The following is a 16,369-nucleotide window of genomic DNA, read 5'->3' as shown; positions in this document are numbered from 1 at the left end:
TCAATTACCGGAAGTCCATTCAGCTGTGATTTTGTTTCCCAGTCTCCCACTATATAACTCAACAGCTGGTCAAGCTACGGTGTCCAAACACATAATCCTTCATACACATACATGTGTGTGTGTGTGCGCGTTTATATGTAATTTTTTTTCTGGCACACAAACAGCAAAGCTGGACTTGGGACAGAAATGAATGATGAGGTAAGAAGCTGGTTTCGCTAACAGCTTTAATAACCGTCTAACAGTACTCCTCCAGTAACTTAAACTTACCACTACTAACCGCAACGCTGTACTTCTGAGAAAACACTCAGATGACCTTATAATGAGCATTCATTTCCTGATCAGGAAAGTCATGCAAAAGAAAAATTTCAAAGAAATAAAAACAGCAGCAGCAGATAAAAATACATATTTAAGTATGTATTATGCACATATAGAAATGTGGTTTTAACCGGAAGGTAGAGTAACCCTGTACTTATTTGTTGACCATCTTTTGCTTTACAGGTGCCAGAAATTATTAAGGTTTTCAGAGGCAGGAACAGGATATAGAGACTGAATGCAGTCATACTGTACGTTTCTCAAGGTTACTTATAAATAGATTTCAGTTTGGCTTCATTGCAACAACCACAGTTGAGGTTTTGGGGGGTTGGTTTGTTGGTTGTTGGGTTTTTTCTTTCTCTTTTTTAAGAAGAAAGGAGAGAGAGAGAGAGCATTCAGCAGTGTCTAAAGACAACACATCCTTTATACATATTGTTTTTCCCCCCTTCTAAATCTCTGACCAGACAAAAGCAATATTTATCCATTTTTAAACATTCCCCATAAAAAACAAACACAAACATGAATAGCACACAGCTTGAACGGAGGATAAGTCAACAGTTATAAATCACTATCATGTAAACTATCTGGCTTCACATTTACAACTTTGATATATTAGCAAACCCCTGGCACCAAGAAACTACACAGTTGACCTCTCGCTTTGAAATTTTCCATCGCACTATTTTGAGAGGAGGCGGAGGGGAAGCGAAGGGCTGCGGCAGCGCCGACGGCGAGCGGCGCGCGCCAGGCACGCTGCCTCCGGCGCCGGCCGCGGCACACGCTCGGGCGTCACCCGGCGAAACCTGACTGCCGGGAGAGTCCTCCTTCGCGGACTGAAAGGAGCCCTTCGCGATCTTCTGCCTGTTGACTCTGCACGGGCTTTGCAGTCCACGGCAACTTGCCGCACTAAGTTAGTTTTTGGCAATCTCCCCCCCAAAGGAGTGATTTCTGTCACTCCTTCCGAAGCTAACCTTCTTCAGCCATCTGATTAGATTTTTCAGGCAACTGTTTCAAAAATAAACATGTTTAACTTTCAAACAAAGATCAACTTTGACATTCCTCACTTCAAAGGCAAAAACTCTGAGATATTTTCCAAATCTTTTCTGTTCTCAGTACAGGTCATCCACTTTTGCAATTAATCTTTATTTAAAATCTACCCCTGCATTCCTATAGACACATTTAGAAACAGTCCCCTGAAGTACGCTAACCTACGTCGGCTTCCTTTGCAGTAAGTGCAGAAACCAGAAGCGAACGCCACGTTTTCCTCAGGAATTCCCCCAGGCGAGAGCGCGCTCAGCACCACGGGTCACAGCCACACTCAGCTCTGCAAAGCTTTGCCAAAGTTTTATCAGCTGAGCGTTTGACCGCTCATTTGGGAGGGGAACGTAGGAGGCAGGGATTCTGCAGCCGAGGGGATTCATGTTTAATCTCCCTGCTTGTGTATCCTTACTCAAAACTGCTTTGCTAGTTTCTAGGCCTCACAGCCGCGTGCTTCTGGTAACAAGCTAGGAACTATTATTTTTTACCACCTTGGCGTCTGGTCTTAGCAAGGAAAGATTAATGGGCAGATGAAGCAAAGCAGTCTTCAAAAACAGAAAAAGAAGGAGAAAAAAACATTTACCGATTAATGAGCAATTCAAAGAAATAAAACACTCTACTGTAAACCATTATCTAAACGTGACTCATCCGGTGCTAAGTGCCTCCCATTTTGCAGAACAGTTATGAAGATTTGGCCGCACCATCCATCTACGTGTGCGACATGCTGGCATAGGCTGAGCACTTCAGTCCAAATCTACATACAAATCCCAAAGTCATAGAACTAATTAATAATTCCAACATGGAACACTGAGATAACAGCTTTAATGATCTTAAGAGAAATTAAAAGGAAGGGAGAGAAGGCACTCTTCGACTAATCCTCCTCCCAAAAATCTCATTTCCTACCACCTTCCCCCCACAGACCACTAATGTCTTTTTAAAGACTATCTAGCTAAATCATCATGGCAGCCATGTATACGACTCCCGTCAGAAAAAATGAGAGAGAAAAAAATATACATTAAGGACTAAAGCATGGGCTCCAAGAACAGAAGAGCAAACCACTGCGATTAATACCTCAAGGCCAACAAATGGCAACAGTTTCAAACCAAAGAACCAGATAATATAAGAAATTAAAACCCCTGCCTAAATCTAACAGTCTGCTACAATGACTTTATACAACCCATAAATCTCGTGGCTACTGTAAAGTCGCACAGTCAATTAAAGGTAGAGCGATCATAATGAGCATCTCTGCAAGGGAAGAACAGAGATGAGGCATTCATTTGTGTTCTTCCACTAACTTCCTTAGGTGTTTAGTCTGGAGATCATTTACTCTTGAGCTCTTTACACTTGAACAGTATCACAGAATTGCAGGGCCAAAAACTTGTGGCAAAGCTGAGTAAGGACTACTGGCTCAGTCTTGTGCTTTCTTACAAGGTCTGCATAGCTAATTTTTCCTAGTAACAAGTAGAACAGAGAGGAAATCTGTTATCATTTTTAACTGCATGATTCAAATCAAAGCCACACACTACATAATTCTTTTTATGAACAACAAGCAGAAAAAGCCTAAAAGTTTTAAGATGTCCAACAAGTATGTAAAAGCAAAGCTCAAGTATAGCCAGCTCAAGAACTCAAGAAACTCTCTTTAGATGTAAATATTTCAAATTTATTTGATGATTACATGTGCTCATATATATATCTCACAAGTCACGGAACAATTTAGAGTGAACGGGACTTCTGCAGATTGTGTAGTCCAACGACCCCTAGCCCCACTCAAAGCACTGGCAACCTGAACAGCTTCTCAGGATCGCTTCCAGTCTCCAGTGCATCTCCAGCGATGGAGACTCCACAACCTCTCTGCACAACCTATCCCAATGCTCTACCACTCTCAAGATGCTCCAGAGCTAGAGGAACGAAAACTAGGTCACAAGCAGGTGAGTTTCACACTGCTGTATTTTTTAAAATAAGGCAAATTAATTGCTCCTGAAAGCAGCTATGAAAAATCAAGAGACCTGCTTCAAAGAAGAGGATGTCCAGCAGGGCAGTGACCATGCTTATCTGGGACTATTTTAGAATTAACAACAAAATTATTTTAAATGATACATAAAGATGTTCAATCATTTTCACTGCCAAACAGAAATTACTACCTATTCTATAAAGGCGACTTTTAACATACCAACATCCAAGCAAACATTCTGCAACATGTAAATGAATGTTGCAACACCTGAAGTGCCAGGACATTTCCAATCTGAAATATTTAGAATTATATTAAGATAAAACTGAAAACTATCTTGCTATAAATCAGCCCTTAGACACAGCTGATTAAAAATACCACTTTAAGCCAATCATTAGCAAACACACCACTGTTTTGGATTTGAGCCTTTTCCACTGTTCTGGATTTGAATCCCCCTCCCCATTGCACCTGTCAGTCCCAATTTTCTATATGAAATGCTAGGATCACTTACAACTCAGAAGAGGAAAATTATTCTGGAATATAGTTAATACCAGGAATGCGGTGGTCCTTCATTCACTCTTAGGACCTCAAAACCATATTTAAGCATTTTAATGACCTCAGAACAGCTTGGCTGCATAACAGACACTGTGATGCTACCTGTCTATTCTAGGTATGTGTCTACGGCAATAGCACGCTTTTTAAAAGTTATTTTCTAAAGGCTACAGGAATATCTTCAATAGTAAGCCCTAAAACTTCCTTCTGAAGGTATTATTAGTTAGCTAAGCATCAGTGGGTTTAAATACTTCTACACTAAACGTGTTTCTGCAAAGAAACATATTTATCATATTTAACCTGGTAAAGACTGCTTTCCTTTAATTCTTTTCCTACAAAGCACAATCTGAAATGCCTACTTACAAGATCTAAAATGGAAGTGCTTTCCTATCAAATATGTCCCTTCACATTTGATACAATTGTTCTCTTAGTCCCCATTTAAACTACTATATAAGCTGACATACTTAGGTCAAGGTCCTCAGTGACCTGTGGTTATTCACAGAATTAAAAACTCTTCTAAAACTCCTGACAAAACAAAAGCATTATACCTTCTTTGAATAGAAGTCATACAGTCTTCTAGCAAGTGAGTGAGACACAGCAGCATCAGGAAGGCTCTGAAGGCAAAGGCTGTAATTTTGCTCCTGAGTTCCTCCTAAGATACTATGCAGTTAGGTGCAGGCACATGCAGCTCTGGCAGAGCTGCTCAGATCTGGCCCACCAAGAAGTTGCAGGAAAAACTACGCAGCCTATCCCCGTATTCTTCAGAGAGTAAAGATGACATCGCAGTAACAATTCACAATCTTTTAACAGCATTTTTTTTTCCTATCTTTATGTGCGTGGGAAGCAGACACTATATTCTACCCTACAGATAAGTAACTAAAATGCCTATTATACATGAATTGATACGGAGCAACATGTTACACAGTGAACATATGCAGGTAGTCTTCTGGAGAGTGCACAGCCACAGCTGGGCAAAGAGCTGAGGTAGAGGACCTAGAAGCTAATCGTAATAGCTGTAACGAACAATAGTGGAAAAGACAGTTTCTCAAGTAGCTGAATTCCAGACCATTCAAGGCTCACCTTAAATTGCCCCCTGAAACAAATGCTACCATAAAAACTGTCTGGGTTCATATGTAACACTTTAAAAAGCCATATTTGACAGCTATGTTGTCATAACTGTGAAATACAGACCTCCTTTACTTCAGAGCTGCGAAATATTACTTCTTTTTCCTGCTAGCTGGCAGCAGGAGTTTTGCTATATCCACTATGCAGCTTATATAATAAGTTACAGATGCCTGTGAATTATGATGCTGTAATTCCATTGAGGGGTTCCAGATATGTCAAACCACAAAAGCAAAGTCTGAGTGGTTCACGAGGTTACCTGAACTCAGGGATGGAATTACAGCCCTGTCATGAAAAAGTTGCCTTTCTAAACAGCGCTTGAATCCACACTTTTTCCTTTAATGTTTACCTCTCTTTCTTTTCCCTATACAGTCTTTCATTCAGCCTCTCATCCCACTCTACTGCTTTCCTCAAACCTCCTCCTCTTTCTTCAGGTGAAATATCACTCACAGCTGTTTCCGGAATGCAAAGTAGTTTTTTTCAAAAGACCACCTGATTCTCCTTTTTTTGTTTGTTTCTCTTAAACAGCATTGTACCATTCCTGGGTATAACTGTAGTAAATTCATTTATTATCTTTAAGCCCTCCCAGAAATTGATGTTAGTAACATTCCAAGAGCAATATTTTAAAGAAAATTAACAAAAACTTTGAATGATGGGATATTTTTGTCTGCTCAAAGGCAGCTATTAACACTATTGCTGGTACTCTCTTTTGCCTGCACGCAATGACATGCCAAATTGCCTCAGTTGACTTTTATCATATTGAGGACTAAAGACATCTTTAAAAGGACCTTTACTGAACTCTTTACTATCTGGGGGACTTGGGAGCTGAGACAGCCTCTATACTGGGAGACCCACAGAGCACGAATGCTCTACGGTAAGTCCAGAAGGCTGACGTACCAAAGGCGGCCAGCTCAGCTGCAGCACAATGAGTTAGCCTGGGCTCAGAGCCTGAAAAAAACAAGTTGGCTCTTGCAGAGACATCTCATGCGTCTCTGTACCACACTACTCTCACCTGATCCGACAGTCTCAGGTGTTTTTGCACCTATGGAACAACTACTCACAAATCAGGTAGGTGGAATTGGGATCAAACTACAATGCAAAACCAGGAATTTTCAGGAAAAAAAAAAAGAAAGTCTTATGGCCTTAAAAGAAGGCCTTATGGCCTTCTGAAGACAAGAATGCACTGAGCCTGAATCTGTGTTTTCTGTCTCTACAACTGGTCTCTCCACCTCTCTGAATCAGGAGATTAAAGATTAATAATTTTTAATAATATATCTCAACACCAGTAAATGAGTATGGCCTAAAGAACACAGGATTATAACTGCACTTATTATTGCATTTTTAGTCTAAAATACTGATTGCTAAGAGACTGAATCACTATTTATGGCTTATGGTTATCATTATGTTGATTAGTTGTTTTAATTTGAGAATTTTGGATATGATTCCCAGTTCCAGCACATAAAACTTTCCATTGAAAGCAGATTTTGGCATTCTGTGCATGAGATACAGTGGTTAGTGTTAACATGCAACCAAAAATTTTATGCAGGCAAATAAACTTACTTCCTCTTCTTTGGGCTTACTTCCAAAACACTGTTTTTAATATACAATGTACAAATGTCCCATAGCACTGCTTTATATTAAAAGTATGAGCCAGAAGTGTCCTATGAGAACACTTCTTGGGTCAGTATTTTTCATTTGTTGTTATTATTATTCATGCCTATATACCTATATGGAAACATAGAATTACCCACAACATTTTTAAGGATGTGTGCATTTCTTTAGAGGAAACTACCTTGTGAAGAAAATTTAGCATGTCCTGCTGCATGGTGTGAACACATCAAGAAATATTTCTTGACTCTTGACGTTCAGGTGTGAATATCACTTACTGTTCACTTATGAACATCAGTTACAGATAAATATTATGACTGTCTACACAAAAAATTTAACCTGGTTAAAAAAAAACATACAATAGCAAAAAGCTGCATTTGCCAAATTTTTTCATTTGGAAGTCATTGTTCAGACAACATACTAATGAATAAAGCCAATCTCTCTCATGCACTGAAATGTGCTACACGTTCATTCCTGAACAAGTCTGTATTTTACTACTGTTTTAGTCCCTTTCTCCCATTGCTCCTCACGTAAGAAACACACATCCCTCGCTTCCTTTCTAGGTTCGCCAATGCACTGCAACCAAGGGTGTGACTGTGATTTGCAGACATACCAGTACTATATTCTACAAAGGATCTACTACAGCTATGGGCCCCATGAGCCCACCAGGGAGTCTGCATGTACCAGTACACAGCTGGCTTGCGCTGAAGCCCCAGTGTTAAGATTTAACCGCAAGTGGTTGACTTCACTTAGTAAGTGAATGCTGCAGTGACTCCTCAAGCTGTATTACAGATACACACCCATATTGTAATAAGGGGAGATGCCTCTTTACCAGTAATCAATGTTACATCAAAAAACGCGGCAGTAATATAAAAACATTCCAAAATTTCAGTTGAAAAAAATGACAATTTTTCCATTTATATTCTTGTTTTATAAAGATAATAAATCTGTGGGGTCCTCATGCACCTGTTTTAAGTATAGTTTAAGAGCAAAGTCATTTTCAGGTATATTAAAAACAAACGAGATTATTACTGTAGTTTCCACTTGTTTGGTTTGCCTCTTGTTGTGGTTTTTATTTTTTTTACCTGAACCACTGTAAGATGACGAAGAAGGTGTTCGCCTCGAAAAGCTTTTCACTGCAAGACTCTGGCCTCGCTGCTTCCGTCTCCAAGCTGTTCGGCATTTGGAGTCTATGCTTTGCTTGATCCGATACCAGTCGGATTCTGTGATTCCAAATTTATAAAATAGGTGACCTATAATAAGAAAGAAACACAAAGGGATAGAACCCAGCATAAATCTGTATTTTCATGAAAAAATATAAACAATCCACACTGTCACACACTCAAAGAGAACAAAGCAACTCTGAAAATTTTAGGGCTTCCCATCATGCCAAAATGCCCTAAAGGAATATTATGACATTAAGAAAAATGCCAAAGCTATACAGTGCTGTGATTTTAACAGCTGTTTCCAGAACTAAGTAATCATACATATCCACACACATGCTGTGTATTTAAAAATGTCACCAGTCTACAAAGTTTCTCAATCAATACTTCTGTCCATGAAAATTGCACTATTACATTCAAGATATGCAACAGTGAGAAACAGAAAGATCCAGCATTTCCAAGTCAAAACTACATGAAACTGCAATTATCATTAATAGTGACACAATGTGTATAAATCTGATGAGTAAGAAGCCAGACTAAAGCTCCATATAAAATGGGCAATCTCCTTTAAAGCTCACTTGAAGATTCATCAAGATCCAATAAAATCTAAAAACGTTACTGCTAGTAGTAAGTCAAGTCATCTGAGTCACACTCTGTACTTTTAAACACTTATATGAATAGTCTGTGCTAAGTTGCCGAACTGATTACATAAAAACAACGTTGACTTGCAAGCTGAACTACTTGATTATTTTATAGCAAACCTTATACAGGTCAAGTCTTGCTGTCAACTCAAATTAGGTTCATTATCATGTGCAACCTTTGTAACCAAAGCAGAGACCTAGCTACACAAGAAACAGAAGCAATCAAAAGTGTGTCTCGGGTATGAGAAAAAATGCAAGAAAAGTATCAGTTTCAACATCTGAAGAGAGAGTTAAAAAATTGGGAAGGAAATGTGTTGTGCGTTGTCAGCTTTTTCAAGGCTCTCCTTACACTATTACGGATTCTTACTATTTTATTGTAAGCATTACCTACAATAGTTTATATTTTGCTTGAAGCATCAAAAGCTGAGGGAATTTGATTTTATGTTAAGAGAAATCTATACTCTTCCTGGGTGCAGAAAGAAATGCTTGGAAAAGTAAATCAAAAGGTTCAGAAACCTTGAAGGAAAATAAAACTATCTGAACATTTACTATTCTTTAAAACTTCCTGACTTAAAAATTTTCAGAATTATGTGGATTCATAGTAGTGCATCATAGTAGTGCAGTTAAAAATCAATCTAAAGTTGTAATATCTGCATCTAATCAATTGGACTTTATGACTGCTTGAAGGCTCTATTAAGGTTCTTCTATGCCTTTAGGAATCAGTTTTTCTCAGTACCCTCCACTCTCCTGGATAAAATCATCTTTTCAACCTACTGGATCTATTATCTCACCTTCAAATAGGATCCTGATGAATATTTAAACACAAGCTTAAACTGTTTATAGTCCTATGAATTGAATAAGGTCTGATCATGTATGTCAAGACCATTGATTTGAAGCCTAGAGAAGCACAATGCTAGCTTTGCACAAACTCAGAGTTTTGTTCTCTCCATTGTACTGTAAATGAGCTGGGAGTTCTCAGAATCTGAAATTGGGATATTACTGTTTTAACATACTCAAGTGGAGTACTGTATTTCTCAAGCCATCATCATCTAACATTATATCTATTTTCTGATGCTCTATTTTATTGTATCATTGTTCAAAGAGCAGTTTGAAATAAAGCAGAGAGCATTTTGGAAGAAAGTCCTGGCATCAAAGACAGCAAGCATGTTATTTAGAGATTGCTTTACAACTATATTATGATTCCAAAAAGTGGGGGAGAGGAGGAGGGGAGGAAGAAAATTGACTGAAATTATCTGCTGCTGTGTAACAGTTTCCTTTCCATAGGTGTCAGCAAAATGAAAGCTGTACTGAAAATACTGAGACCACATCTCTGAACGTAATCTTCTGCTTTAAAAAATAATATACAGTAAACAGAGAAATGGGTTTATAAATGTTTGCAGTAATGTCCAATATAAAGAGTTGTGTTTTAACTCTTCATATGACTTCAGCTATCAGTACATACACAATCCTTGTATAGCCCTACATAAAACACACTGTCATACGCTCTGTGGTTGTTTGAACAAATGTCCATATTTCATTCATAAATATATTTTAATGACTTTCATGTTGTTTGATGCTCACTAAAAAAAGCAATGGAATTAGTTGCAGGTCACAGAAAACTCTTGCAGAAACAATTTTAAATGTTACACTGTAATTCATGGGCTATTCCGGGATGTTGCTCGATTCAAACAGAAATCAAAAGCAGTAAGGGATATGAGACAAGGTAGTCTCAGTGGCAGTGAGCTGGTCATGCTAGGAGGGCCAAGACCGGCAGGACAAGAGCACATGAGGAAGATGACAGATGCCAGAGCTGTAACAACACGCCCTAGAAATTGCTCTGTTGAGGAAAGACAGAGAAAGGCAGCCTTCTACTATAGGTCACAAAAGCAATCTTTCAATCAGCAACAAGGAACAGCCATGAAATACTAGAGAGATCGATCATCACCTTTATGGAGAGAACAAGACTACAGAGGAAAGCACAAAAAACAGAGGAACAAGCTAAACAGAGTAGAGTTGGAGAAGCGAGTTTCAATCTAGAGAGAGCTCAGACCCCAGGCAGAGCTTTTCAAAGCCAGGCACGTATGCTTCTTTCCCATTTTCATGGGCTTCCTACTTAGCTGTTGCAGTGGTCGAAGGTATAAAATTGTTACAGAAAACATCTGCTGCTTGCACAGATTTCTACCGTAGCTGCATACTCAACTGCAACAAGCAAATTAGGCACGAAAAATTAGCCCTTAACTACAAAGATAGCTGATGCAAAGGTTAAATGAATTTCAGGTGTATGAAACTAAATAGCTGGTACTATGACTTAAAATGTTATTCTATTAAAAGATCTACAGCAGCCACATTTGATAACAGTCCATTGATGACCAAACAAAAATCTAATACTAACTACATGGCAGTATTCTGAGAAAAGGTTCACTATAACAGTCTTAGAGAGATGATTTACATGTGGTAAAGATGCACACTGAAAATGCGTACAAACAATATCAGAAAATCAGAGTGCTGACATTCCAGTCTTTACCAATAAATGATTACATGCAGGAGAGCTTTCAGCTAAGAGTTTCATTCTGAATGTGTCAAACAGAAAAAAAAAAAAAAAAAGCTAGAAAAGGAAGAAGAAAGCACAACATAGCAAGTAAGACTTGGGGAAGTCCACACTAAAGAAGACAAGACTGAAACACTTCAGTGTAAACAGATTCAACTTTTTCCAGATTTTTTTTTTTTGTCAAAAGCAGCACAAAGCATTACAATATATAAGCAGCAGAGTATCTATGAGCCACATAACAGCCCTTTTAAAAACACATTAAAATACATCCAGTAATATAATTCAGCACTTTGGCAAAAAGACAAAGTGTTTTGGAAGATAGATGCATTTACACAAGAACAGTGAAGTAAAGAATTTAGATCATCTAATAATGGCTAAATGTGTTTTTAGAAGTCCTTTATCTAGGACAATGGATGGCTGCTGGTAATACTCAAAACAAAGGATGTGCTTGTTTTTAAACATTAAGGGTCCAACATTTGCTTTCTTTGGGAACCTCACTTCCTAAACAAAGATTTTATGAAAAATACACTAGAGAATTAAAATAGCTCAGTTATTTAATAAATAGCAAAAGCTTGAGTGTTTTCCACGAACCAGATATATACCAGCAGCAGCTTGGGAGACAAAGATGTCTGCACGAAGAATTCATAGAGACAGCGAGTATTCTGAAGCGTACACAGAGAATATCATTGATCCTTGGTTTGCAACCCTTTTTTGCAGAAAAAGGCAAGAACCAATAGTCAAATCTTATCATGCAATAGCTTAGGAAAAAGGCATATGTGCATCCAATAAATTAAATCATCTTTAAAAACCAACAGGTGTCTCTTACTAACTTTTGCACGCTAAACCCTAGATTAGAAACACAGTTCTAATAGTTCTGGCTATCTTTTTGCCAAAGCTCATCTAAAACTAAGCTGAACAATGACACAATAAGATCTCAGATGCTTCTTGTGCACCTTCTTTTTGTGGTTCAAAGAAAACAGCTGAGCTTGGAAAGACAGAGAAGATGGCTTGATACGCATGCATAGATCATCAGCAATGATGTCTGAAACAGCTATATACTCCCAAACTCTTGGGACTTCTAATGCGTGATGTACAGAAGATGATGGTTTGTTTTTTAAAAAACAGAGCTAACAAAAAAAGCCCATGAAAACAACGTTCACGGGAAAGTAATTCTCTCTTTCTTTAAAGGTCAGAAATCTGTCAGCAGACAGAGCAATCCACCAAAAACACAAAGTTACAAAGAAATCTAATTAAGACCAAACTGAGGAGGATGAGAAGACATTTGTAGTTACAAAACCAGACATGAAAATTTCTGTCTTGATATAACATTCAGAAACAAACTTCATACAAACAGCTTACATTTTTAATGTATTGATATTGGAGTGACCTTAGATACTGCTAGACTGTGATGATTCCCATTTATCATGAATATAGGATTTCTTCAGAAAATTAAAATGTAAATCATCATTATTTTCATAGACTTGGCAGAATTCCCTTTGCTGCCCTTTATTCTTAGACGGCACAGACTTTCTTTTTGTTATTGTTATGTTTTAAAAGATTAGAAAACATGTTACCCCAGAGAATTTAATAGACGCATATAAAATATATATTGAGACTGACATGCAACACAAAGATTTAGTTAAGTGTTCTATTTTCAAATTCAACATTATTTTAAAGTTTTGAAGAGAAAGCAAGAGGACATCATATTCCTAATTCAAAATCTAAAGGGAATTTTTTAAACTCACAACAATACCATGGATATTATGAAAAAACAAGAGCTTCACATTGTGCCTGCACAAAATCATGAAAAGGGGTGATTATTTGGGGTTTTGGCTAACAAAACACATTTTTTTACATAAGGGTCATACATTTGGAGTTCCTTTTATTAAACTAATAACGTATGACAACAAAATCTGCTGTACTAAATATTTGTACAACGGAGAAAAATTAAGCACCTCTGAAGTTGATCTCTTGCCTTCAGGCTTCAGTTTTTCAAATGTAATTATGGTCATGCATTGAGCATATTGAAGCAATTTTAAAAGAGCAAATGTTTACTCATTTGACAGTTTGGGGCGGGGGGCAGGTCTCTAATATCACGCGTGCAGCTGGGAGGCCAGCTCCCCCCTCCTCCCCCCATAAATCAGAAGCGCTGCAGGCCGGGCGAGGGAAGCAGGCGGGGGGCGAGCGGGGTCCCCGTGCTCTTGCCCGGCATGCTTGGTGAGCTGGCAGCACTTGGGCAGCGTTCCCAGCGTCACGCGTGTCGCGCCGACAGTCGCCTTCCGTAACGGTGTTACCGTTCCCAGGCTAAAGAGCAGGCAAAAAGAGATGGGGGATGCCCCACGGGATGCTCTTAGAGCTGGGGAGAGAGGGAGGAGGGAAGGAAAATACAGCTACCAAACAATTCCTCCATTTCCATTTTATTCCTACAGTTCCGTTGCTTAACTATTAGGCCTTTCAAACACCTATAAATTCAGAGCGTATTAGAGACTGCAGTGTGCCCACTCTACAATACCAGCAGCATTTAGGGGTTGCTGTGTCAGTAACCACAGTTTACACTGTAGCACAGTAAAAATCAAACATTACAAATGCTCAAGAAATTTGCACTTTTTCAAGAAAATTCTAATTGTCAACTTCAGGAGAAATGCATTGCTTTCCTGGGTACAGCAGATATTACTTAGGAGAATTCTGCAAATAAAATTCCATGGAAAACAGATAATTTTATGCAACAGTTGAACTAATTTGTAATAATACATAACTTAAAAATTATATGTTAATCAAATCCCCTTCCATTTTACTGCACAATAAGACCTCAACTTTATACCAGAGAACAAATAAGGAGTCTTATTTTAGGTATGAGAAAGCAGAGAATTGCTAACTTTACAATAACTGATTTACAACAAATACTCAGAAATTTCCCTGCAGTAAGAAAATGGTATCTAGCGTGACAAGACAGGAAGGAAATTCAGAAATAAATTCACAAATATCATTAAGGACGCGAGTCAAAAAGCAAGCAAGCTTGCAGTAAACACTCCAGACATGAAAAATCTCAGTGTAGTCAGTGGACTTTAATGCAAGCACGTCATTAAACGATTTGTGGAATAGCGACTAACTACACAGGGACACAGAAAAGTGTGATCTTTCCAGGAGTATATTGCTCAGCATAATCCTGCTGACTTACAGATGTCATCATGATGCAGAGGTTAGGCTAGCCCATTAAGGAATCAAACTCCAAATATTACATTTCTATCTCTTTTAACAAGGTAAATTGAATACAAATGGGGCTATAGCCCTAAAGTCTCATAGACAGAACTGTCAGTCTAACAGTGTCCCATTCCCACTCACCAAAAACCCACCAACACAGTCTGCTCCAAACCCTATGGCTACTACACAATCCCTCAAGTTCAACCACAGGAGGGTTGAGGTAGCAACCTGTTACTCATCACTTACCTTTCATAATGAAAGTCTCCTAATATACATAGAAATAGCATATTTTAGCTATTTCCAAAAAAATATATATTTGAAACCATGTTTTCTCATCTCAGCTCCCAAAACTAAGTCAAGTTAAATTAATTTAACTTATTAAATATTTAATTAAATATTTAACAGATTAAATACTTAGCTGGTAGGAACACTTTCTGGGATCAAAAGGGTGCATTTTAATGTACCAGCAATAAAAAAGCTAGATGAAACATTAAACTACAACGAGTAACTAGTCACAAAAAGTTAATTACAATGCTATGCAACTAAAATACAAAATCTTTTAGAAGATCAGACATGTAAGTTTTCATGAATAATGTCAAATTATGCTATTACATCAAGATGACATTTCAGAAATCATTTTTTTTAAATCCACCAAACAGCACAAGACATATTTGCACATACACTCTTGCCTCAACTAAGAAAAATAAGTGATAGTGAATCATTCACTATTTCATTCATTACAATTTTCTTTGTCAGTCTGAAGCTGCAAATCCTGCAATCTGCTGAATGTAAACAGAAAGCTGTGACCCCCCCTTCTTTTCTTTTCTGTTTCTTTTTTTTCTTTTCTTTCTTTTTTTTTTTTGGAGGTGCTGAATTTCCACCATACCAGCATACCAGCGTTCTGCAAGAGATCATTTAAGTTATTGGTAGAAGTCTTTCTGCCTCAGGTAAAATATTTGGTCTCAAACGCAAGCATAATAATAATAAGTTATAGAAAACAGTATAACCCAAAAAGAAAGGCAGGGGGTTTCTCTTTCTCTGTTCTTGCCCTCTGTAAAACACAGTTAGGATGGCTTATATTTTAAAAGATTTTAAAGCATTTTGAAACAAAACTCTTACATGAGAAAAGGAAGCATCTTACATCTTAAAGGAAGCATCTTGATACTTATATGTAGATCTGACTCGGATTTCATGCTGTTCCTCAAAAAAGCAACTTAGAGTCCAAAATGCTGCTGCTGCAAGATTCTCACACAAGTCCTATTAATATATGAAAGCAGCCAGAAACAGTAGCCAATGGGGGGGGGGAGGGAAGTTAAGCATAAAAGTTATCTACTAATTTCCATGTGTCAGAATACTTACCTTTTAATGTTTATTAATTAAAATTTGTTAGCATATTTATTTCACTAATACTTATTTAGAATATTTGCCAGAATTAACCGTAGAGCCAGTAAAAATACAAAATTATAATTTATTATTAACAGTCTTGATTTATAGTTGAAAGAATTTATGCAGGTTACACGACCTTGCCAGAATTTTCAAAAACAAAATAAAATTAAATAGCATTTAGGATCTCCAAAATCCCTCAGTTGTATCCTTTTTAAAACAGAAGAGCTCCTACGTCTGGGCACATTTTACCACTTTTCTTGAAAACCAAGTGGTCTATTTTCATTTATGCAATCAATAATAGAACCTGGTTTGACTCCTTCTTAGAGAACCAGTAAGTATGCAAATAATGCCATCTAGCGGAGTGTCAAATTTATGATGTTGGCAAGAAATGACAGCATTTTTATCCATGTATGTGTATGTTTGCTCAATCTCTGACTCCCTTGCAGGACGTGCCAAGTGCTACAAAAGGTTAGCAGAACTGTAGAACTAGAGATACGCTATGAAATACCAGTAGAAGAATTAATCACTACTCAAATAGAATATTTTTGATGTTCATGGTTGCACACTTTGATTGAAGAGATTTCCATGTGGCATGTTACAGTAGCAGCTTTAAACCATTCCCCTGGAGATCTTTTGATCATATTCCCCTGATGGTGGCAGAATACCAACAGCTGGATATACGTAACCACTTAATAACCAGCATATAATTATCAAGAATATGAAGTGTTTCAAACTCATTAAACAAATCAATCAACCTCGCAAGAAAACAATTCCAAACCAAACTCGAGGTTATATAGTCTGAAAAGAGAGAAGACTTGGGAACTTCGTTATCTCCTACAGCCTTGCTACTGCT

General features: G+C 37.8%; 1 protein-coding gene across 4 annotated transcripts in view; it reads right to left on the bottom strand.

The window, feature by feature from the left end:
- BANP (BTG3 associated nuclear protein) overlaps positions 1–16,369 on the bottom strand; it is a 166,129-nt gene that overhangs the window by 81,670 nt on the left and 68,090 nt on the right. For all 4 annotated transcript variants that reach the window (XR_009959770.1, XR_009959771.1, XM_062586226.1 and 1 more), the window contains exon 8: positions 7,663–7,830. Coding sequence is in view for 2 of the 4 variants with exons in the window: in XM_062586226.1 (XP_062442210.1) it covers positions 7,663–7,830 (168 nt within the window). In the remaining 2 variants the exon portion in view is untranslated. The remainder of the gene's footprint in view (positions 1–7,662; positions 7,831–16,369) is intronic.

This window comes from Rhea pennata, chromosome 13 (genome assembly GCF_028389875.1).
Source record: "Rhea pennata isolate bPtePen1 chromosome 13, bPtePen1.pri, whole genome shotgun sequence".
NCBI classification, from domain to species: Eukaryota; Metazoa; Chordata; class Aves; order Rheiformes; family Rheidae; genus Rhea; species Rhea pennata.
Note: the sequence above shows the minus strand (reverse complement) of the source record. Positions and strands in the feature narration are given on the sequence as shown.